This window comes from Sceloporus occidentalis, unplaced genomic scaffold (genome assembly GCF_023333645.1).
Source record: "Sceloporus occidentalis isolate IW3139 unplaced genomic scaffold, rSceOcc1.0.p SCAF_8, whole genome shotgun sequence".
Taxonomy (NCBI): domain Eukaryota; kingdom Metazoa; phylum Chordata; class Lepidosauria; order Squamata; family Phrynosomatidae; genus Sceloporus; species Sceloporus occidentalis.
The window spans coordinates 1,479,731-1,502,488 of NW_028316988.1; the positions used below are offsets into that span (position 1 = coordinate 1,479,731).

General features: G+C 46.2%; 2 protein-coding genes across 5 annotated transcripts in view; one reads left to right on the plus strand and one right to left on the minus strand.

Moving 5' to 3' along the window:
• Positions 1–413: 413 nt before the first annotated feature.
• On the plus strand, positions 414–7,068 carry LOC149307618 (lysosomal amino acid transporter 1 homolog). 3 transcript variants are annotated; one of them, XM_089534107.1, is made up of 9 exons: positions 414–544; positions 957–1,121; positions 2,690–2,929; positions 3,586–3,715; positions 4,012–4,099; positions 4,222–4,382; positions 5,201–5,293; positions 6,086–6,271; positions 6,403–7,068. In XM_089534107.1, exons 3-9 carry the CDS (start codon positions 2,778–2,780, stop codon positions 6,508–6,510), a joined length of 918 nt encoding a protein of 305 aa, XP_089390233.1. In that variant the 5' UTR covers positions 414–544; positions 957–1,121; positions 2,690–2,777; the 3' UTR covers positions 6,511–7,068. The 3 variants fall into 3 exon arrangements, with proteins under 3 accessions (XP_089390233.1, XP_089390234.1, XP_089390235.1); XM_089534108.1 differs by lacking the exon at positions 957–1,121; XM_089534109.1 differs by lacking the exons at positions 414–544; positions 957–1,121 and adding an exon at positions 2,073–2,263.
• Positions 7,069–8,615: 1,547 nt separating this feature from the next.
• The window catches only part of LOC149307619 (F-actin-capping protein subunit beta isoforms 1 and 2), a 45,497-nt gene continuing 31,354 nt past the window's right edge, over positions 8,616–22,758 (minus strand). Inside the window, exons 5-10 of one of the 2 annotated variants that reach the window (XM_089534110.1) lie at positions 19,304–19,445; positions 18,669–18,785; positions 14,256–14,321; positions 13,458–13,534; positions 12,664–12,776; positions 9,490–9,576 (exon numbers count right to left, since the gene is read on the minus strand). In XM_089534110.1, the coding sequence (XP_089390236.1) occupies positions 12,674–12,776; positions 13,458–13,534; positions 14,256–14,321; positions 18,669–18,785; positions 19,304–19,445 (505 nt within the window). In that variant the 3' untranslated portion in view covers positions 9,490–9,576; positions 12,664–12,673. Of the gene's footprint in view, positions 9,577–12,663; positions 12,777–13,457; positions 13,535–14,255; positions 14,322–18,668; positions 18,786–19,303; positions 19,446–22,758 lie in introns of both variants that reach the window. The other variant, XM_089534111.1, reaches the window with a different exon arrangement.

Here is a 22,758-nt window from a genome sequence, read left to right on the forward strand (position 1 = left end):
CCATTTTAATTGCCACGGGCGCATCTACACTGCAGAAAGAAGGAAGGAAAGGAAAGGAAAGGGAAAGAAAGGGGAGGAAGGAAGAAAGAAAAAGGAAAGAAAGGGAGGGAGGGAGGTAAAGGAAAGGAGGAAGGAAAAGGAAAGGAAGAGAAAGCAGGAAAAAAGGAAGGAAGGAAATGAAAGGAAAAGACAGGGGAGGGAGGGAGGGAGGGAGGGAGGGAAGAGAAAAGGAAGGAAGGAAGAGAAAAGAAAGGAAAGGAAAAAGCAGGGTTGAAAGAGAGAAGGAAGGAAGGAAGGAAGGAAGGTTTGCAACAGTAACCCCGACTGGACTCCAACTCCCACAATCCCCCGGCAGCCCTGCCTTTTCCTCGGGGCGAGTCCTCTTTTCGCCCCTCCCTCAATCAGCTGACCGGCAGAAAATCCCTATTTGCTTAAGGCTTGGAAAGCGAGCCGGTTCGAAACCCCTCTGGCTCCGGATTAAGGTGGCAACTGCAGAGGAGGAGGAGGAGGAGGAGTGGATCCGGATTGGAAGATTGCATTGAAGGTGAAAAAATTAGGGTAGCTGTTGCAACTGAATGGGGGGGGGGGGGGGAATTGGGGATGTTTTTGTGGGGGGTTGAAAAGATCCTTTGTTTTCTTTCCAGCCACAAAAACCCTGGGAATGCTTGATTGTCTCCATCTGGACCCAAACCCATTGAATCCCTCCAGTTTCCCTGCCTTGCTGACTCCTCACTTGGGGTTTTTAAAGAGAAAGTGGCCCTTTTCTTGAGACTACAAGACCCATCATCCATTTCCCAGGAAGGGAATTGCGAGGGCTTCCTAGATCCTTTTTCCCCCTTTCATTTGGAAAGCAAAGAGTCCTGCAATTTAATTTCATCCTAAATGTAATTCAAGGGAGAAATGCAGGGGGAAAACCTGGCCCTAAATTGAATTCATACTCTCTGTTGGTTTAATAGGCCTACTCTGAGGAAGCAACCTTGGTTGGACTACAACACCCCTAATCCCCTGCCGGCCTCTCCTTGTCCTCCGAAAGGGGTCCTTAAGTGGAGTGGTTTTGGCATCGGACTCCGACTCTGGAGACCTGGGTTTGACTCCTGGCTCAGCCATTGGAAACTCATTGGGTAAGTCACACTCTCTCAGCCTCAGAGGACAACCATGGCAAACCTCCTCTGAAACAACCTTGCCAAGAAAACCCCATGATAGGTTCTCCTTAGGGTCACCATAAGCCAGAAATGACCGAAAGGCACATGACAACAACAACAAACACAACGACGGAGATGGAACTGAAGCCTGTTTGGGATTTGGTTTGTATTTGTAAGCCCTTTTGGCTTTTAAAATGGAGGCACCGTGAAAAAACACACTGCAAAGAAGGCATTAAAGTGGCACAGGGAGAGACGGCATGTGCTGCCCAGACTCTTTGTTCCTTGCAATTGCTTTTAAATTGTACCTCGGGGCCATTTTCTGGGCTGAAACGCAAGGTTACAGAAACAAGGAAAAGGTGGAGGCGTTTGTGGGCGCTTGTGTTAACCTGACCCAGAAAGCGCATTTTCATGTTGTGGGTTGCCTTGGGCAAGGCACACTCTCTCAGCCACAGAAGGAAACGAAGGCAGACCCCCTCTGAACAAATCTGGCTAAGAAAAACCCAGTATAGGGTCACCATAAGTCAGTCGGGTTGTTGTTGCTGCTGCTGTTGTTGTTACAGGTCCTTGGTATGGTTCCAGGAACACCCCCCCCCCCCCCATGGATATCCAAATCCGTGGTTGCATTCAATACAATGACATTATAAATTGGTGGCCATATATATATGTGTGAATATATGTGAATATTTTCAAGCCAAGGATGCTTGAATCCGTGGATTTAAAAAACCCACTGACACAGGGGGCCGACTGTGTGTGTTTTTGTGTTTTTGTCCTTTGTGTGCACTCAGGTGAACCAACCCTGGAGTGTGTTGTTGTTCTTGTCATCCGTTCCAAATGACTAATGCATGTGTTATGTTTTCCACCAAGTTCTTGGCCAACTGGAGACAACCAAAGCATCTTTAGACAACCAAAACGCCCCGGAAGGGACTTTGTGTTGCAATGACACATCCTCAGAAATCGCAGAGCGAGGGATTTGCAAAGGACAAAGTTCCCTCCGGGCTCCGATGGGTTTCCACATCCCTAAAAAGCTGAGCTTAAGCCCATCAAGAGTGCTGATAAGTTTGGATAACAACCCTGTCTGATGACTTGGTCACAAGGAAAGCAACTTCAATGGGACCTTCAATGTATGTGTATATGACGTATGGTGTTGTTGTTACAGTTGTGTGCCTTCAAGTCATTTCCGACTTAGGGCGAACCTAAGGGGGACCTGTCATGGGGTTTTCTTGGCAAGATTTGTTCAGAGGTTTGCCACTGCCTTCCCCTGAGGCTGAGAGAGTGTGACTTGCTGAAAGCAACCCAGTGGGTTTCACAGCTTAGCCGGGAATCGAATCTCCATCTCCAGAGTCATAGTCCAACACTCAGAGCAGGTTGGATATATAGGAAACGGAAATGAATTTCGTGTTTAGACTTGGGTCCCATCTCCAAAATATCTCTTGGTGTCAATGCAAATATTCCAAGATGTGAAAAATCCTGTAATACAAATCAGAAGCTGCCAAGTATTTTGGAGAAGGGAGACTCAACCTGTCTCTCTTTTCCTTTTCCCCTCTCAGTAGCTTTTGCAAATCAGCCATGGTCAAATCCTTCCTCGGACGTTCCTGGTGACCTCCAACCGGATCGGTCATCTTCAAACCTTGCAAAATGAACTCTCTGAGCAACGCCTCCCTGGGTTGTCCCAATGGATCCCGGTGGATCATGGAGATCTTCAACGAATGCGCCCAAGACGGCTGGGACGTCGCCAGCGTGGTGCTGGGTCTCGTTTCCATCCTCTGCTTTGCTGCGGCTTCATTTCCGTAAGTCGGAGGCTTTGTTTTTCCCTATTTGGAGCCGTATTTCCTTGGGAGATGGGTCTAAGCACACAGAGATGGGGCCAAATGAGCCGCCTTGGGTTCCTTTCGGGAAGAAAGACGGCACAGAAAGGAAATGAAATAATTTCTTGCCCAAGTTTGGCACACTTTCTTGTCAGTGCAATTCTCCAGGTGTCTTTTTGGGTATAAGGAACCCTTCTGGCTTCCTGGATCCTCTCAGTATTTTCAATGGAGGCAGTTTATTGGAAATCATAGAAAAACTGAAACCAAAACCATCAAGGCTCTGGAAGGCAAGCCTTACAAGAGACTTCCTCTTTTAGCAACTCAGTCCTATATATATAATTCCTGCAAGTTGCAAGATGAAATATATATATTTCACATTTGCAACTTGTGGGAAGGGCTGAACTACTTCCGGATGCAACCAGATGGGCCTGAAGTGCTGGGGAACATAGGTCCCTTCTAGATATTGTTGCACTCCAGTTCCCATCATCCTTACCCCAGCATGGCTAGTGACAAGGTTTGATAGTTTACCAACATCTGGACAACTACTGGTTACCCTAAGATTGCATTCAACTCTCCTTTAAGCAAAGTTTTTAGGGAAAGGCTTTGCTAACCCCGCTTCGCTCTGACTTCTCCCACAGCCAATTCTACCTGGCTTGCAAAACGGGGATCATGGACCAGGCGTTGTCGCTCTATTTCCTCTTGGGTTGGCTGGGAGGAGACTCCTTAAACCTCATTGGATCATTCTTAGCTGACCAGTTGCCTTTGCAGGTAAGAACCAACCTCCTTGACAGGATGGACTACAACCCAGAATGGGGTTTTGGTAGGACACAATAATTCTGCATCCCTGTCGCAGAATTCGTATAGGATTCTGTATTCTCGACACAGAACTGGCATTCTGTATTCTTGCCGTGGGATTGGCATCTAACAACTGCATTCTTCGTGCAGAATGTGGATAATGGGACTCTGTATTCTTGTTGCAGAATCCCTATTAGCAGGACTTTGTGCCGTTGCAGAATTTTATAGCCCTGCCAGTGACTGTCTCCCCTTTGTTCTGTCTTGCAAAGGTATACACAGCTATCTATTATGTCCTGGCAGATTTGCTCATGATATCCTTGTACGTTTACTACAAGATAAAGAATCAGGACAGGAGGGGTAAGCTGCAATGCAAGAACTGCATGCAATCTGGATTTTCAAGTTACATCCTTATTACTATTAATCACTTGTATTATTTAATGTCCCAAACCATTTCTCTGTCATCTCTTTTCCTTCGTCAGCCTCTGCTTCTATCAATGCCATTTTTGCATTCATCCTCTTCGGCACGGTGTCAGCTGCTCCCTTCCTGGGCCAACCGGCCTTCAATGTGGATGATGGGACTCCAACAGCGTTCAGAGGGAGGACGCTTCTCTCTTCTGCCGAAGATTCGCTCGGATGGGAGGCAAGTTCCGTTTTGGGAAAATGCATGAGCTGGTTTTGAAAAGGGTTTAAGCCTCATGGTGATGTTGTTGTGTGCATTCAAGTCAACTCCGACTTACGGCAACCCGATTGTAGGGCTGTTCTTGGCAGGATTTTTTGCCTTGGCCTTCCTCTGAGGCTGAGAGAGTATGACTTGCCTGGGCTTTTTCAAAGCCAATCAGGGATCTCAACCTGAATGTGGTCAAGAAAACCCTAAGATTGAATCATTGGCCACCTCAAGAGTTTGCAAATTCCTTGCATTTTATAACCCAGAATCGAAAGGAAAGAGTGACTCTGAAATGTCTTGGGAAGGCCAAGGATAGTCTTAATGTCATGAAATGCCCTTTATTTATTTGCATGGGAGGAAGAATTGAAAACCAGATGGGAAGAGGATAGGCACAGACACACCACAACACTGCAACGTTTTTGTGACAGTCCTCCTAAAATTGCTTTTTAGGGGAAACGTCACCAATCCTTGTTCATTATTTTGCTTTTATTCCTGTGATTGCAAGAAGGGTCAGGGAGCTGAGAAAAGCTTTTAGCCAGCAATATTACTACTACTACTACTAATGCTACTACTCTTGCCTGCCTCTCCCCATAGATCAAGGTGTGGAACAACAAGTTAACCATCAAGAATTAACAATAAACTTTGCATTAAATCTATGTTGCAGGATTACAGCTAGGGATTGCTTACCTTGTGGCGACGTTTCCCCGTGATCCTTTTCTGCCCCGTGTCCCAATTCTACATACTGTACATTCTTTGCTCTCTCTTTCTTAACCTCCTTGTGTCTTCTATTGCAGCCTTTCACCAAAAAAGAAATAGTGGGGTTTGTTATCGGTTCGGTTTCATCTGTGCTTTACTTGGCATCCCGAATCCCACAAATCTATACAAACGTAAGTGGGGGTTTTTTTTTGGTGGGTATGCAAAGCAGGGCCTGCATTGGTGGTGGCTTCTATCCCAGGCCTGCTTTGCATGCTACAAATCCCACATTGGAAAAGTGTCTCTGACTTCGTTTTGCTGTCATTTTAAAGCTCTGAAACGGAGCGTTGCTTCTCCACAGCTCCATCCGAATGAAGAAAAACGCAGGTTGCATCGTAAGATTTACAGTGAGCGTGTGTGAGACAGGCCTAGGGTGCATCTACACGGTAGAAACAATCCAGTTTGACCTCACTTTCACTGCCCTGGCTCCATCCTACAGAATCGTCGGATGCATAGTGTTTGTGAGGCAGCAGCCTTCTTTGGCAAAGACGACGCAAGACCTTGTAAAACTCAGTCCCAAGATTCCATAGGATAGTGCTACATCCCTTTTAAAGCAGGGTCAAACTGGGTTATTTCTACAGTGTGGATGCACCCACACACAGACAGGACTAGGACATTTGGTTAAGGAGCAGCAGTGCAATGTAAGTTGTTCTAACTTACTGTCTTCTGGCCGTGCTTTTTCTCGTTCTCCAGAAACCCTCTTTTAGGATCAGAAAGCCTAGAATTGCAAATAGCATTTGGAAAGTCTTGTGCATGTTTCTGGTCCTCAATAAGCATGTCTTTCCTTTCCTTTCTTCCCTCCTTCCCTTCCTTTTTTACTTCTCTTTCATTCCCTTCCTTTTTTCCTTCCCACCTTTCATTTCTTTCCCTTCTTCCCTCCTTTCCTTTCCTTTTCTTTCCTTCTTTCATTCCACCCAAACTTTCAGTTCAAGAGGAAATCCACCACTGGGATCTCTTATTCCCTCTTTGCTCTGGTGATGCTCGGAAACAGTCTGTACGGCCTCAGCGTCTTAATGAAGAACCCGAACCCGGGGCAGTCGGAGGGCAGCTACGTCATCCATCATCTGCCTTGGCTGGTGGGCAGCTTGGGGGTCCTCTCCCTCGACATAGTCGTATCCTTTGCTTGGAGGAACAGTACTATTATTTCTTTGTTAAGCAAACAGTGCAGAGGTAGAACATGGCACACCTCTTGTTTCCAGCTCCCCTTTCAGTTACGCAAATGGTTCTTAACGCCACTATTCAGATATCTTTCCAATTCCTCGCTTATCGGAAGAAGACTTTGGTGCCGCTTGAAGAGAGAGAAGCACTCCTCAGTTCCCAAGATGACCCTCTAGAAAGCGGCCGGACTTGACCATTGACTATTGGAGACACTGACCATTGCAGGATGCTTGGATCACTTTGCTGGAGGAATTCTCCCAGCTGGGATTTCTACCTCCTGATTTTGGACAGTGAAATAGACAATGGAGACACGTTCGACATGGTTTCTTTCCACGGAACAGATTAATATTTGCAAATCATCTCTCCCTGCCGCCAAATGGATGGGCATTGTCCCCAGAAAGGTGGGGTTGGGAGACGCAGTTTGCCAAACCGAACGTGCAAAATGGACAAACGCTGTTACTTCCTTGCACCCCCTTCAAAATGTGGAAAAATGTGAATTAATTCCAAATACTGGTCCTGGAAAATGGGAATTCACCACACGTTGTGACCAGGCACAGCACCACCTTAACCTCCATTCACAGATCAGGTTAAGGGATAGGCATAAACATGTTTATGTTTGCATCGGGCATTCTCCTTTTTTAAATGGGAATTTTAGCAACACATATGGATCAGAAGGGAAGGAAAAATTAAAGGCATTAAATATCTTTACACTCTGTAATCTCTCTGCGTTTTAAAAAAATTAAGCATCTCAGAGCCTTGTTCATGTTAATGTATTTCAAATTACTTCTGGTTTTGCAGATACTAAAGCTGGATTCTTCTTGTTCAGGCTCAACTAGTTGCTGTTGCGTTTCTTTGAGTTGTTCTCAACTTAATGGTTACCCTGTCACTAGGGTTTCATAGCAAAACTTCTTCAGAGGAAGTTTGCCATTGCTTTCCTCCGAGGGTGAGAGAGCGTAACTTGTGCAAAGTCACCCAATGTGTTTCCGTGGCTGAGCAGCATTTGAACCCTGATCTCCCAAAGACCTAGAGTCCCATACTCCCTACACCAAACTGGCTCTTGTGTTGTTACATGCCTTCAAGTCAACGCTTTACAGCAACCCTACCTTAAGATTTTCTTAGCCAGTGTTATGCAGAGGCTTGCCACCATTGCCTTTCTCTAAGGCTGAGAGAGTGTGACTTGCTCAAGGCCCTCCCAGTGAGTTTCCAGGGGTGAGTGGGGATTTGAACCCTGATCTCCTAGCTTTGTAGTCATACACTGAAACCACTACAACATAGATTTCTTCCCTTACTTCTACAGTTATGGGCATGCCAAGACAGCCAATGTCCCCATCTTTCTTTGTCCATTCATCTTTCTAGTTGTGATCATCAGGGATTCAAGGAAGGAAGCGTCCTTCCCATCCTTCTCTGGAAATCCAGAGGCTTCCTCTGTGAAAAGCAGGGGCCATCTCTCTAGACCTAACCCTAAAAAACTACACATTTCCAGTCCTTATAGTTTGGCATTAAAAGGCTGAACACAGTAGTATCTGGCTATGGACAGATTCTCATACTCAGACCTCTGCTGGGGGACTAACAAGAGAATCTGCATTGCTTTTTTAATACTGTAAAGGTTTAACACCACTTTAATGGTCAATATTGCAGATTTTTTATTATTATTATTATTATTATTATTATTATTGCTCCTTTGAACCCTAAAATAGACTCTGGAAGTCTATATTTTGAGACAACCCTGTAGTCACATGGCAGGGAAAAGGGGAAGGATTCAGAGCTGGATTTAGGTCCATCTAAGCAATTCTAACTTAGTAAACCAGCTCCTTTTAACAAAATCTTACACCTTTCCCAGCCCCTTTCCTCTTTCTTTGCCTAGCTAGAAGTTTTTTTAGTAGCATCAGCATTGGAAAATGAAGGAGAGAGATTTTTGCTGCTAGGTTGCAAAAGCCTACCTGCACTATGAGCAATGCAATAAACTGAGCTGGGAAAGCGGCCGTTCTAGCGTAGCCGATCCTTTCATGGCCATGTGTCCTTACATACAACAGGCAAGTTAAAGAGCGGCTGCCTCCAGAATCCCTGAGTATCTGTGAACAGAGAGAAGGGCAAAATTGATAAAGCCTGCCTGACCAGCCATTCACAGCATATTGTTATAAAATACAGATGTATGGGTTTGGGCATGAAATCATAAGGAAAGCGGAGGCTGGAATGAGAAAGACATCATCCCTGGATGCATCCAAGTGAGATTTAGGACTCTTTCCGTGATTCTGCAAATACAAAAACAGATTTCCAGTAAATAATAATAATAAAGCCTTTCTGTTTTTTGTGATTTATTAATTTTTTTTCCTTTTTAAGTATGGAGGCTCAAGTATAAGATGTAGATTCAAATTTTAAGCATTACAAATTAAAAAAAGAGAGAGAGAAAAAACAACAGCCAACCAACCAACCGAGAGGGGAAAAATATGAAACTAAAACAACAACCAGTCTTTTCTTTTTTCCTTTTGCATTCCGTAGAAATCAAAAAAGCGGGAGGGAAAGCGCTTCGCTTCGTTCTGGTTCAGAAGCAGAACAATCCGGCCAAATTTCGGAGAGGCGGCCGCCATTCGCACCTGTTCCCCATCCTGCCGCCTCCCTCCCATAAAAACATACATCGAACAATCATTCCAGGGTTGTTGTGGGCTTCTTCTTCCGCAAACCACCGTATTTAATAAAGGGGGATATTATTTTTTTTGTCCTGTTTTACATTTTTTACACCAATGTAACAAAAGATGGAAAGAATGCAGAGGGAAAGGAGGTGTAGAGGGAAGGGAGAGATTAAACAGAATGACCGGCAGGTGTTTTTATGCGTATCAATGTAAAGGGAAATGTAAGGGGAAAGAGGGTCGCGATTGACCCCATGGATCTTTCTACAGAAATGCTGCAAGGCTTCCATTATAAGATGGAGCAGAATTAAGCCGCGAGAGACTGCAAAAAAGTTTATACAGCTTTATTTGTCGGAGGTGAGCGGTCGTGAGTGGAAGAATATCGTATGTGGGGCATGACGGAGATAAAGAAAACATTTGGTGGCAGGCAGGGCGAAGGGTGGCAGAAAGAGAGAGAGGAAATGTTTTCTAAGGGGGCAAAAAAAAAGGAAATCTAATGAACGCATGGCATGTCGCGTTAGCGTCGTCAACGGAGAATCGGTTTTTAACTTTGCTGCTTTCTCTTCAAAGCCTCCACCAGGTCGTTCTTAAGCGCTTCTTGCTTTGATTTGTCCGCAAAAGTCTGCACAGACCTGGATGGGAAAGAGGAAGAAGAGGGAAAAGGTGTCTATATATATATATATATATAATAATAAGTATATACAGTGGGTCCTTGTTATCTGCTAAGGACCACCCTTGGATAACAAAATCCGTGGATGCTCAAGTCCCATTAAATATAATGGCAGAGCGAGATGGTGTCCCTTGAATAAAGTGGAGAATCAAAGTTTGCTATTTGGAATGTATACCTTTTTTTTTTTAATGTTTTCAACCAGTGGATGCTTGGATCCACGGATAAAAAAATCCATGGATAAGGAGGGCTGACTGTATATGACAGGGGTAGGCAACCTGCGGCCCGCAGGCCGGATGCGGCCCGGCGAGGCCTTGGGACCGGCCCCAGCCTGGTCCTGCCGCCGATTGCCGCTGGGCCACGTCTCGCGCGAGGGGCATAGTGGGGCAATTGTCTATAGAAGCCTCAGAAACATGCATTTATCTTAACATTTTTTAAAAAATGAGCAAATTTTTTCGTGTGTCCTCCATTTTTTATTTAAAAAGTGCCCTCCATTTGAAAATTTTGTCCTACATTTGTCCCGGTTTATTTATTTATTTTTTTAAAAAAAAATTTAATTATTTATTTTTTGGCTTCGGCCCCCCAGTTGTCTGAGGGACAGCAACCCGGCCCCCGGCTCAAAAGGGTTGCCTACCCCTGGTATATGAGGTTGCCACTAAGATTACATACAGTGATTGGAGTACAACCCCATCAACCCCAGTCTGCATGGCCAAAGGGGATGATGGAACTCCCTGTCATCTTTATTTGAAAGGTGGTAGGTCTTTCTGGAGGACAGGGAGGGTCAGCTATGTTCTCTTGGGAGGAAATGACAGGATTGCGTTTGAATTTTGTAACGCAGAACAGGGCAACTGTGGCCCTCTGGAGATTGGTGGACTGTAAATCCCATCAGCCCCAGCTAGTACAGGGATGCTGGGAGTTCCACTCCGACTGCAGCTGGAGAGCCACAGCTGTCCACTTCTTGTGGCCCAAGGAAACCTCACATACAAAATAGACGCTGTCCAATGTTCTCTCTTGGCCGAAGGTTGTTAGCTAAGTTTGCTGTTTTGGATCAGTATGGATGAGGACCCACAAGAGTAGGCAACTGCGTGGAAATAAGGGCCACGTTTCCCCCAGTCCCTCTCAAAATGGCCGCAGGAAGTGTCTATACATACATTTCAGGGACCTCTGCAATATGGAAGTCTCTTCTGAGACTGGCTGGATGCAGAAATGTTAAATTTCTGCGACTTTGAACACGATGCACAGAAGGACACAGGAGTTGTGTGTGTGAGGGGGTCCCCTCTAGATGTTGGCAGACTGCAACTTCCATCAGGCTGAGTGTAGCTGAGGCTGATGTGGTTAAACCACCCTTCCTAGAGCATCACACCTTCACCCCACTATAAAACAGGCTCACTCCAAATGTGAAAGAAGCAGAAAAATGGCTGTTCTTTTCACAACTTCCCCAATTTTCCCCAAACTTTGTTCGTTCTATACTCCAGTTTGATTTGTTTCATAGACACACATTTTCTAGCAGTGTCATTCTTACCATTACTGTCAGCTGAGGAAAAGGTGCAATTGCACTGCAACACACAAACACACAGACCCTGCAGGTATTGTCCACCTGAGCAAACCTCCCTCCGTGGCCCAAGAAAACGCCCTCGGAGCAGACGTTGTGGAAGTCAGTGTGGGGTTAGTCACATCCATGCAGCCCTGAGTGGGAATTTTGCAGCCGTCCAGACAAGAAGGGACCAAAGAAGGTGACATAGACAGAGCTGGACCCATCAAGGTCCATGTAACTCTGGTTCTGTCAACTCTGACTAGCAGCTGACTTTCTCCCAGGCAAGATTTGCTCCAAGTCCAACCTGGAGACCTTTGGTCTTCCCCTCCTGGAAGTATTTTATCCAAATATTCACCAGCTTAACTTCTGAGATCAGTGCGGTCACAGTAATGTTGTTGCTGGACTGTAACTACCAGCAGCCCTAGCCTACCAATGGCAAGAGGGATGCTGGAAGTTGTAGTTCCACATCGGGAGGGCTGCATGACCCCCACCCCTGGATTAGGACTCAGATTGATTCCCCCATTTTTAGAAGAGGCAAAACCAGACCTGGACACAAACGCCAAAGGCAACTGGGCTCATCTGGGACAATATTTATCTAGGTCTTGGAGGCTCAGAAACTGCCTATTTTACCTCTTAATTCAGGGCTCAGGAAAGTTAGTATAACAGTTATGATTGTTTTCGGACTGGCTGTGCTGGATGAGGGGATTCTGGGAGTTCGAGTCAAACACCTCCTGTCCCTTTCCTGGGTTCTGGTCTCTGAACAGACGCAGGGAAAAGGAATCAAGACAGCCACCCATCACTTCAGACTTGGTCCCCTGAGTTGGCACAGAAAACCAACTCAAATCTAACTTCTCTGCTCTCTTGTCAATGTACTTTCATGCCCAGCCCCAAATCCACTCACTTCAGCAGGACTGTCTGTAAGCCAAGCAGTGCAAAAAAGCTGGAGAATTCAGCTTCCATTTAAGGAAAGGGTTAGGTTTCGAGACCTTAAGAGAAAGCAGGGGCTGTTCTGGAGAAAGGTGCAATGAAATCTGAAAGCTGAATTCTCAAATAGTTCTGCAAAGGTCCAGTGACAATTGTGGTGGGGATGGAATTTAAAGGTTGGATGCCAAATTCAGGCTACAAGAGTATGCCAGATTTCACGTAACTAATTTAAGCAGAATCTGATGTGACGATTACATGGCATACAGACAACCCTGACTGCAGGGTATCCTTTCTTGGCCAAAGAGTGTACAGACCAAGAGTCAAACCACACGCAAACACACCCTCCTGAATATTTCAAGTGCAAAGAACTCTCCATTGGCACAAACAGCAAAAAGGAAGGCTGAGAAAAGAAAAGGTGGGGAACTGTTTAGTAAAACTGGTTCAGTAGCCCTGCAAGAGTTAGGGGTTAGTTTTGTATGTGAAGTCAGAGTCTGACATGCTTCAATCACGCAGGTTCCTCTCGGCCAACGTTAAGTGTCATTTTAGTGCCCGGTGGCTCACATCGCAGGCCAGTTTTAGGGGCAGAGGGGGTACCTGGGCCGGCTTAGTTATCCGGCTGAATGTACATCTGGCGCTGGGTCAGCACTTGGGAGAGCTCTCTCTGCAACTGCTTATACTTTTGGTTGTCAGGAATAGCATCAATAGATCTAGAGAAGAGCAGGTGCGGAAATAGACAAGGGAAGGAGGCAAAGGAAGAGGGGAAAGAACAGGTCAGAAAAGGCTGGCAGGAGGAGACACCAAAGCCAACTCTTGGGGAGTTTGCAGGAGAGAACATGGCAGCTGGAGTCATTGGAAGGGGAGAAAGAGGAAAACAAGACAACTCAAGAAGTTATCACCAAATTCAGATTCAGAAATGAGTTTACAACACAGCGGAAGGAAGGAAGGCTCCTACCAATGGGATAGCAAGCTTCTGAGTCACACAGGGTGCTGCTTTTGAGAGGTAATGTTCTGTGCTGCCTGAAAGGGTACCAACCAAACAGAAAAAAGTCCTGCCTTCGGAGTGTCACGGTCCTCACGGATATGAAGAAAGGTGTTGATGGAGAGATAAGGGAGGCAAACAGAACTGGACAGACCGGCCACATCTGAAATGCCCAGCTACAACTTATTAATAGGGCAAGGACTGGGGCTCTACAGGGGTGCCCAAGTGTTTAGCACTTCCAACAAAACGAAGATGGGCATAGATGGCTGATTTTTAAAAAAGCAAATGAAGAAGACCTGACTCGGACAAGAAGCTCAACAGAGACCATTCCTTGTGTCTGTGATGGGGGACCAAAGGGTGGCAGTGGGAGAAGGAGATGAGAATCCCAGTGCTGCGGCGAAGCCATTACCTCAGCCCATTGACGATGTCCTTTGTTTTTCCAAAATAAATCTCATTCAGCGTACTTCTGATTTTATTCTCCATATCCTAGAATGGGGAAAAGAGAAGAAGAGACACACAGTCAGTTCCAAAGAATGGATGGCAAGATTTGTCTCCCTCTAAGGCAGTGGCTCCCAACCTTCCTAATGCCACGACCCTTTAATACAGTTCCTCATGTTGTGGTGACCCAAACCCATGAAATTATTTTCATTGCTACTTCATAACTGTAATTAAATAGATGTCTTCCAGTGGTCCTAGGCAACCCCCATGAAAGGGGTCATTCGACTCCCAAAGGGGTCCTGATCCACAGGTTGGGAACCACTGCTCTAAGGCTAAGAGAATGTGACTTGGCTGGTCACTAGAGTTGTAGCCCAATGCTCAGACCACTACACTATGCTGGTGCTTTGTGTCAACGTACTTAATCCCTTACAAACATCACACAAATTTAGGAGAAAGTGGACTAGGATGTAGAGGCATGCCTCACATTATAGGAAAGTTATAATATAGTCCAGAAGATGGCAGCATTTACCCATAGAAAGAACATCTAAAACGAAGAGCAGAGATGTACCCCAAAGGTTCAGGAAAGCTGGTGGCCAGATGCTAATTCCCTATTAACTGGTTTTGGCCTTCGACTACTGATGGGAGGAAAGGAAGGGCAAAATTTCCCATGCATATATATGAGGATGCAGTTCACCTGCCAGGGCCTCACAAGGCGACTGGGTTGGTTAGCAACAGCATAGAAGGAAAACCCTCAGACATGCAAACCTACCTCTACCAAACGGCCGATGTTGGCTATGTGTGGAGAGGAGTCGCTCACAGTCTCGTCTTTTTCCATCTGGAGAGAGGAAGAGAAGCAGATCTGGTTAAGAAGAGAATACTTACGACAGAGGCAAAAGAGTTAAAATACTTCGCTTTCTGAATCCACAAAGAGATGCAGCATGTGGGAGAGACAGGGAAGGTAGGATAAGACACAGGCATGGAGAAACCTAGCCTCTGACTGAGTAAAGATTATATTGGCCCACCTATTCCAACACTCTCTATATCGCTGGGATGGGCTGCATTTGGCCCCCAAAGTTGTTTTTGTCAACTCACTGCCTGTATGTAGACTCCCCAAAGGTTCTTTTTGTGGCCGCCAATGCCTCCATTGCACTTCTTTTGGCCCCAAACATTTCCTCTTCTGGAAGGCTCCAGGAGAGGCCATCCATTTTTCAAAGATGGATAATGGACTCTTTCTTTGGAGGTCTTTATACACAAGATGGATGAGCCTTCCTGTACAGTCAAGGGTTGGTCTAGATTGCCCTTGTGGTTTCTTTCCAAGTCTTAAGAACCTATGGTTCTACATTATGGACTTTTGTTGAGGGTGACACAGCAGCTGCCTTTAAATATCTGAAAGGATGTCATGTAGAAGAGGGAGCCTGCTTGTTTTCTGCTGCTCCAGAGACAAGAACAGCAACCAGTGAATTCAAATTACAAGAAAAGAGATTCCACCTCGACATCTGGAAGAACTTCTTTCCTGTAAGAGATGTTCAAGAGCAGAATGAACAGCTTCGGAGGGTGGTGGGCTCTCATCCTTGGGAGACCTTTCCTCCTCTCTCTTTTCGGTTTCTTTCCTCCTCTGTTCAAAAGTTGGATGGGCAACTTTCAGGAGTGCTTTAGCTGGGCATGGGGGGGTGGAATAGATCACCTTTGGGATCCCTTTCATCTCTATAAGTCTGATAACAGCCCCCTGGGCAGCTCTTCCTCTCTTTAGAAAGTCAGCAAGGCTGCAGTTAGCTCCTTTTAAAAAAGAGGTGGTGGTTTGCAGATCCACCCTGGAAATGCTGTCTTTAGTTGCTCCAACCCCAGAGGGCATGGTCTGTAAGAGCTCTGGAAGTCAGGAGTGGCTGAGGAGGAGACAATCTCAGGCCTGGCTCTCCATCATCCCCTCCTACACACAGACACACCGCCCTCCCCAGCACCTGCCAAAGCCAGCCGAGTGTTGCCTGCCGAGCCTGACGGGGCGTGTAATTCAGTCGGATCCTTGAAGGCAAGATGTGACCTGCGCGGTGGCAAGGTGCCAGCTCCAATTAGCCAGCCCCAGGTCGTTTTTAACATACAAAGGGGAGATGATGGGAGAGGAAGATTAAGGGTCCCCCCCTTCCCTTTCACTCACCTTCGGGCTGAAAGAGAACGTTGGAACATGAGTTTGTGGGGCGCCGAAGGGAACTACGAGTTGAGAGGAATGAGTTACCCCTATGCCCTTTGGCACCCGAATTTCCCCCCTGGCGAACGGCCCCTTCTCCTGCCCCCCCTCCACCCTCAGCACCTGGGCAGCTGGCTGGAAAGTGGAATCCCGTTCCAGGCAAAGCACAGATATTTTGACACGGCTGCCAAAAAAGAGAGGAGGAAAGAAATCCTATGCCCCAAGCAAGCAGCCCAGATGTTCCATGTGGCTGGGTTTTGTTAAAAGATAAATAAACGCAGATTCTTCGTCGTGGACTTGTGCCCCAATCCTCCCCGGGCCGAAAGAAGAAGGTGCTTCAAACACACAAAATGCCTCCCCTTTTTAAAGCATACACAAAGTCCCATAGCAATGAAGATTGAGGATAACGTTGATTACATTGTGAGTCTACCTTGGCCTTAAAACTAAGTTAATTCATTCCTCTCTTGCTCCTCTGAGAAGCACCTGAGTAGCATCTTTCACTACCCTGCTCCTTAAAACTTCCTCATTCAAAGTTGGTCAATCTGTGGGCCATCCAAGTGTTGCTGGACTGCAATTCCCATCATCCTCCAGTGCTGGAGGCCAGCAACATCTGGAAGACTGCATGATACTAACCAACCAACCAGCCAATGTTCCCTTGAAGAATCTGCATTGTGCCAAAGTCTAGTCCATTCTCAGTGACAGTACCGCAAGATAGACTTGGAATCCCAGAGATCTAATCTGTGACCTTCTGCATATCTTCCATTTCAGCATACCCAGATTGGCAGATGTGCAAGGTTCATGACACTCAGCTGGTGCATGAGCGCATGAAAGAAAGGTAACCATCCAGCCTAGTCCCTCAAAATCATAATTTGACAAAGCCAGCACTGTGGAACTTAAGACTCAAAGCAAAAGCAGGATAAGAATTCATTCTCTCTCTCACACACACACACACAAACACACATTCACAGTGCGACTTGGGTTTTATCTTCCACCATCCCAGAGCTGTGCGCTTCCCTGGAAAGGGGAGGTTGTGACTCACCATCTTGTGATCGGCTCCAATCTTGCCCCCTGCAGTTCTGTGGCATTCCCCTACCCCACCTTGCTTCTTTCATTGCCTCATTATGGGGCTGGAAGAATGGAAAGGCCAGAAATGTCCACATGGAAGAGCAAAAGGAATTCTCTAGGCCTAGCCATCCATCCCATGGGAGGAGGATGCTAACCATTATTCTCTCTCCCTCAAAGAACAGGAGAATTATCCTATAGACAGACTGAAACTTCTTTCTGCTTCGCCAGGATCAAAAAATGGGTACTCAAGCCCAGAAAGCCTTTGGCAACTAAAGCTTTAAGTCCCTTAAAAGAAATAGTAGGATGAACTGCAACTCCCAGCATTCCTCATGCCATCTAGTTCACCACGATTAAGTGAAAATGGCACATGTTTCCACTTAGTATTTACAAGACTGGCACCCCTGTAGAATTCAGGTTCTTGGGGAAACTTCAGGATCTTCAGGAATGGAGGATTCATGCAAATTTCCTTCTTTCCAACGCATGGGTTTTCGTCCATCTCTCTGTTGGAAGGCAGGCCTTTATGCCCTCCCAGATCCCAATCTTAGCTTTTAAAGGGTGACTTAAGCTGGAAACTTGATTCCTGGGCTTATATCCGTATCACACACACCTCGCAGGATCTGCAGTGGGAAGTCAGAACTCCCTTTGTATGAAAAAGGCCAGACACAGAAAGAGAGAGAGAGAGAGAGAGTGAGTGAGAAAAGGAAAAAGCCAAACCAAGCAAGAGCTGGAAAAGCAAGCCAAGGTGCGCCAAGGACAGCTGGTCCCAACAGGCCCATGTTTTCCTTGGCACGGACGGCCTGCGGACGGATGGAGTCAACTCCCCTCTGGCCTCCATTTCACAGCTATGATTTGGTGTGTTAAGGAAGGCACCAGATTCAAATATTTGCACAGGTCACTGCAAACCCAGGCAACGTTACCGAGAAGTGAACTTCATCTTTTAAAACACAGAGATGGACATATAATAACTTTCTGAAACAGTTTCAGAATTGAGATGGGGAGCCAGCGTGTCCTTTGCCTCAAGTGGCAAAGTATCTTGAAAGCAGCTCTAGTATAGATGTAAGAACAGTTCTTTTTGTTGTAAGCTGCATTGGGTCTCATGACAGAAGAAAGGTGGGGCATAAAATTAAGCAAGAATGTTCTTTTAAAAACTGGGAGGGGAAGACGGTCACTCTCAGAAAACCCCAGCTGCAGTTCTAAAAAGGAACTTTTCCAAGCTCTGGTGCTGTTTCTGTGAATGACCAATCAGGCACCTTTGACAAATGCTGCAGAAAGGGGCTTGGGAAGGTTAACTGCCTCTTTCACTAGAGCATCTGGCACTCAAGGGTAAGCCAATGTCTGGACAAAGCAGTCCCCATACAGTGAATGACAGACCCATTCTCCTCTTTGTCTGGTCTCCTCGCAACCAGCAGCCAACCATCCATACTGAGGACATTCCACTGAGTTTGTCATGCTTCCCGCTCCATCTTTTGTCTGCCTTGCATCCCCTGCCCAAGTCAATTTCATGGTATGACAGAAAGTATGATGGGAAAGCACACCCTCCTATGTCACACAGATGAAAGCCAGGATCCTCCTCAGAGACAGAAGAGCAAAATGAAAGGTCAGAGCTCAAGAAATTTCCTTTTCGGACTCCCAATTCCAGGAACCTCCCAACCAGCATGCAGGTATAGCCTCCAAGACTTCACAAATGAAATGAAATGTGCAGTCAAGCAATGTCAAAATGTGGTCAAGATAGCAAAAGTTATTAAAAAGAAAGCTAGGAGATGCTGCAGCAGCTTGATTTTGCCTGAGCCAACTGGGAAGAAAAGAACCCCACCTCCTCTTTTCTTCTCTAGCTTGCTCAGTTAAGTGAGTGCAAACTACTTTTGCATTTTGAACTTAGTTTTGTATCACACATTGGGTTTGGAAATGTACACCGAACAACACAGGGCGACGTACCTGTCTGGTGAGGCTGCCTCCGAGGTTCATTGTGCCGGAGCCGGTTTTGTTCGTCTGCAACCACAGCATCACCGTCGAGGTCAGCTTGTAATGGGCAGTGCGGCCGCTGGATTTCTCCTAAAGGAAGAAAGTGGAGAGGCGTCAGGGAGAAACCAATGTTTTTGAAAAGGCAGAGTTGTCCAAGGCCATTCCTGCATCCCAACCAACTCTCAGGGTGGCACCTGCCCTCTTTCAGGGCACAGGAGGCTAACAAACCAGCCCCACTATGCATTCGCCGACCCACTTCCATCAAACTTTTGGAGGACAAGAGGAAGGTTTCCCAGAATGCAACTGGGTCTCCAAGCCACTCGACTCTCAAACCCATATATTTGACTTTTTGGCAGTCCAAGTGCTTCAGGGGAATGTTCCCAAATTAATAAAAAGAGGTCTGGTTGGGAGGCGGGGGTGAGTCCAGGTTGGAGAAGAAAGAGTTAAGTTGCCAGGCCTAACACAATATTGCGCTGTTCGCCGGAGCACCTGTGCTCATTAGCTGCCTGGAATTTAACTAAGGTGGTGATGGGGATTATTTTTGGGTCACATTCTTTTTTGTTTAGGAACTGATGGCTGCCTGCAGAGAGAGAAAGATCGAGCTGTACCTGCACTTCCACCACGTGGATGGAGTCCCAGCACCCCTTAATCTTCTTTGATCCGTCGCCAGCTTTCTTAATTAGAATCACGCCGGCAAATCCGTGATCCAGGTCCCAGAGGTAGACGGAGGAAACGCCCCCTTCGAAATACCTGCAACCAAAAGAGAAAGGGAGACGGTTAGGAACAAGAGGAGCATCCCTTTGAGTACGTGGTTGGCTTTGAGACAATAATGCTCAAAGAAGCAGAGCCAAAGGATGGGTAAATTTAGACAGATGCTGGAAGTCCTAGAGTTGTTGTTGCCGTTGTGTGGTTTCAAATTGCTTCCCACTTATGGGAACTTATTCCTAAGGGGGAACCTTTTACAGGGTGTTCTTGGCAAGATTTCTTTAGAAGGAATGTGCCATCCACTGCCTTCCTCCCAAGTGTGGTCACTCAACAGGTTCCCATGGCTGTGCAGGTATTCAAACCCTGACCTCCAGGGCTGAGAGGAGGGTCGATCCAAAACTACCAGCATCAAAACCCTCCCCGATGGTTCTTTTACATTTTCAAGTATTTAAAGTATTCAATGTTCTTTTAGAGGGTTTTTTTGGCTTGGTGGGAGAATGATGGTTGCAACTCGCCTGTAGAACCATCAAAGGCTTTTAAACAGAGCTGAAATCCTCAGCCAAACATCTGAAAAAGCCGTCACGCCTCAGTTTAGGCAAGAGACAATTCCCTGCAAGGAACATGCCAGTAGGATCCCGCCTCTCACTTGTGCAACCCCATTGACTCCAATTAATGGCAACAAGCTGTTAAAAAGCACACTGGAAACCCGGCTGAAACTTAAAACCTTGCTTTATAGCTTCTCATTGCAGCTAAAGAAGTGTGGCTGGAAAGCCATTCCACCACCAAAAAGGGGGGGAAAACCCCAACTTTTACAGCATTGCCTAATTGAGACTAAAGGGAACAGCCATAAGGGGTGGGAGGCTGGCTGGTTCTGCAACCTCTTATCCCCTTTTGTGCAAAGAAGGGGTTATTCTGATTTATCGCCGATCCCAACCGAGCCAAGTTTGCAAGGAACTAAGTCCCAGGGCTCTTCTCCTTCCTTCAAAAAGTAAAATAAAATTCTCCACCTAGCATCAGGCTTCTGCGTTAAAGCGAGCGAGTTCAAACTGCAAGTGTGGTTTCTCTTTTGTCGACGAAAAATATGGCATTGTTTTTGAGGGGTGGGTTGCAAACCCCGCTACGCCAGAGCTGCTCAGGAATCCCCACACCTGCTGTTCCGCTGACCTGGCTGACACCTTTGCTACAAACAGTCTTGCTTGTGCAATCCACCAATGTCACACTGTCAGCAGAAAAAGCATTTACACACTCAACTCCAGGCTGCTCTCTTCTGATGCTTTGGGGAGCCTGCATCATTCTAGTTGATAAATGCTGATATTCAGAGTGGGGAGAAAAGAGCCTTTGGCATGGACAGGGAAGGATCACAAGTCAGTGGCAGAGCGCACATTTGGCAGCCAAAAGGTTGCAAGTTCAAGTTGCAGCATCTCCTGGGTGGTTTTCTTTTTTAAATGAAGGCTTTGGGCTGAACTGCTTTTATCTAAGACGCATATGTGCTTTGCTGCTATTGAATGGCGACCCTAAGGCAAACTTATCATGGAGTTTTCTTGCCAAGATTGGTTCCTGGGAGGTTTGCCACTGCTTTCCCTTGCCTAAAGTCACCCAATGGGTTTCATGGCCCGGCCAGGAATCGAACCCTGGTCTCTGGAGCCGTATTTGAACACTCAAACCAATACACCACATCTAGAATATGCACCAGGGTTGCACTAGTTTAAATAGGTTTAGCCCGTTTTAAATGGTCTGCTTCTAAGCTGTTTATTCTAAGTCGTTCTGAGATCTTTGGATATAGAGAGGGATAGAAACATCTGCATAAACTAGAAAGTGACTCTGTATCTTTGGATATAGAGAGGGATAGAAACATCTGCATAAACTAGAAAGTGACTTCCAGATCAAAAGAAAAGGTCTCTCTGGGGCCTGTAATGGCACCCCAAAAATGTGGAGAAAGTGCCTCCAGAAGATGTTGGGGGGCATATTTGATTTTTTTGCAGGAGGTAACCCTTCAAAGTCTCATGGGGGCTACTGCTAGCCTCTGATAGTTGCCCACCCTTGCGCTACACCTTTTTGCTTTAAAGGAGTGAAGTGTGCCTCCAATTCTAGTTCAGAAAACTGCAAAAGCAGCAAATGCGAGACTAAACAGGCACTGAGGGAAATCTTGATCCGAGGATTCTTCTCTTCCCGCTCCCAATTACACATTTTACCATTAATTAGAAGGAGGCGGCAAGGTCGCGACAAGGACTTATAAAACTGTTTCCTTATCTTCCATACTTTGATCCTAACAGCATGAAATGGGGGGGGGGGGGGGGGGGCGAAGAACAACAACGACAACAAAAAGGAGCTCTGGTGTTTTTTTTTATGTGCTTCGAATTTATGAGATTTTGCATAAAGGCTTTTGCGGATACGTTTTAAGAACGTGCTAAAACGCCGTCCGAGACCACATAAAGCCATCCGAGGGGTCTTTCCCGCCAGAACAAGCAAGCGCACACATGGAAACACTCGGGACGGCCTTTGTACCTTTAATGAGTGAAATCTAGGATTAATATTGTTTTAAATACTAACATGCTATTTCAAGGCTGCGTGGAGCTGGCCGTAGCCACAGCCTTGAGGACTCAGGGGGAAATGGCTGGCTGGGAGAAGACAGAAAACACAGCCAGGTTGCCCTTCCGCGGTTCTAATCCAAGTGCTAGGGTTTGCTTTCTGGGTTTCTTCCTTCTTTTGGAGGGATTTCTGCAAATTTTAGATAGATCTGCAGTTCCTTCTTGCTGCTTTGAACTCCAAGCACAGCCAGTGAGCCAAATGCAAGTATGGAGAAGGCTGCAAGGTGGGATAAACTGAAAAGCCCAGTCTTGTTCCCAACAATGGGCAGCCAGAAGCCTCTGGAGAGCCCTAAAGAAGATGTGAAGGCCAGGTTGTTGTTGTGTGCCTTCATTTCTGACTTATGGCGACCCTAAGGTGACGTTATCATGGGGTTTTCTTGATAAGATTTGCTCAGAGGAGGTTTGCCATTGCCGTCCCCTGAGGCTGAGAGTGTGTGACTTGCCCAAGTGGGTTTCCATGGCCAAGCAGTGAATCAAACCCTGGTCTCCAGAGTCATAGTCCAATGCTCAAACCACTACCCTACAATGGCTCAAGAGTCACATCTCTGAACCCATTTGTTAGTTCTTAGCTGCTGATATTCAGAGGCTGAAGACAGACTTTGAACAGAGCAACGTGATTATCTCCATGCTGTGGAATGAAAAACATTCACGTTTCCATAAAAGCCCAAAACATCTGTTTTAGTGGCTTTGGAGAAACAGCAAAGAGATACTTCCAAGTTGCAATATAACTGCCACACTCAGTAATTCGGTCTGTAGCTCAACATCCCACA

Bases quoted from the DNA above. Each gene is read 5' to 3' on its own strand.
- LOC149307618 (XM_089534107.1), top strand. From the start codon at position 2,778: ATGAACTCTCTGAGCAACGCCTCCCTGGGTTGTCCCAATGGATCCCGG. The intron at 2,930-3,585 runs GTAAGTCGGAGG...CTTCTCCCACAG, and splicing joins TTTGCTGCGGCTTCATTTCC to CCAATTCTACCTGGCTTGCA. The intron at 6,272-6,402 runs GTATCCTTTGCT...GCCACTATTCAG, and splicing joins TCCTCTCCCTCGACATAGTC to ATATCTTTCCAATTCCTCGC.